This window comes from Perkinsus marinus (assembly GCF_000006405.1).
Source record: "Perkinsus marinus ATCC 50983 genomic scaffold scf_1104296941434, whole genome shotgun sequence".
NCBI classification, from domain to species: domain Eukaryota; phylum Perkinsozoa; order Perkinsida; family Perkinsidae; genus Perkinsus; species Perkinsus marinus.
Window position 1 is genome coordinate 1 of NW_003212544.1, and position 1,343 is coordinate 1,343.

The 1,343-nt window shown below is 44.2% G+C and overlaps 1 protein-coding gene across 1 annotated transcript; it reads right to left on the bottom strand.

The window, feature by feature from the left end:
* Nucleotides 1-690: 690 nt before the first annotated feature.
* On the bottom strand, nucleotides 691-1,036 carry Pmar_PMAR013953 (hypothetical protein; the record flags this gene model as incomplete). Its single annotated transcript, XM_002781817.1, has 2 exons — nucleotides 691-822; nucleotides 883-1,036. Coding segments are annotated over 2 exons (286 nt in total), but the record flags the coding sequence as incomplete, so codon positions are not given.
* Nucleotides 1,037-1,343: the final 307 nt, after the last annotated feature.

Below are 1,343 nucleotides of genomic sequence, written 5' to 3' on the forward strand. Positions count from 1 at the left end.
GATCGGCTTGCTATGCTCACGGCTCCTGGAGTTACGCGAGGTCTGATCGACGGAGGTCAACGGATGAAACACATGACGATTGATCATGGCTTCCCAAGTGAGAGCTGGCTGGCTCCCAATGAACCTCAGCTCACCTGTTTCGTGGTCATCACAGACGCGACCACCGGGCACTGTGTCGTGGTCGGTGTTCCGTCCACCGCTACTGAAGTTACGTTGAAGCTGTTCTGGGACCGTTGGGTGTCTTACTTTGGCATTCCTCTGAGTCTCATGTCGGATAATAGTGCGTTGGATCCTCAAATGGTGCGCCACTCGTTGGCTGTTAACCATTTGGGAACTCAAGGCAATGGTTAACGGAATCTAGAGATTCTATCTACAATCGTACTCATAAAATCATCAACTAGCTTCGAGCTAAGCTAACAATCCCCCTCCCTGAGAGACAGCAGCATATAGTGGAGACAAAATATTCAAAAAACAGAAGTAGAACGACCCGGCGTCTTTTACGTCCTTTTACAAAATAAAAATTAGAAACGTACAAGAGATAACAATGGTCACTATTTTGAACTAACTTACCACCACTAGTGAAATATTCAGTCTGTCTAACACCCTCTGACTCCGCGAAATTATCGGCATGAAGCCATTTCCAATGAATAAGAGGAACAGCTTTAAATGACAATCGATCCATCCACTCACAGAATTGAATACGAATATCAGCAGCAAAATAATGATCACCAGTACTGGTTTCATTGGTAGTAATACAATACCATTCACTCTGGTATACAATATGAGTGATAGGATCATCGGAAACAGCGAACATAGGTTTATCTGGTAAGGATAATGGTATCATATCAAAATCAATAGAATCTTTACATTTTACATTACTACCTTTAAGGACTCTATCATTCCCATCATCATCATCATTAACATCACTATCAACAATGTTAGAAAGGCCAAGAACAGTATCACTCTCATCCATCGTGGCCATAACGTCCTCGTCACAAACCAGATTATCACCAGGACTCCTGGTGATAATCTGCATGATTGATCTCTACTCTGCAATCTCTGATGAGCTATGTCTACCTCCGAGGTAGACATAGCTCATCATCAATCTAATAAGTAGATTGACAATGTCGAAGGTCTCTACTCTCTACATCGCCTGGATACATCAGACCGTCCTCGAAGTTGTGCTTTACACCAACCCAAAAGCCATCATCGGCAGGGCTTTATCCAGGACTCCTGGATGTCCTCCTGGACCAGGAGGACATTACCGGCGCACGCACCGCTTTCACCCGAAGGAATCGCGCACCTCAAAGTCTGAATGGCTTCCAGTTTGAGTATCTCAAATT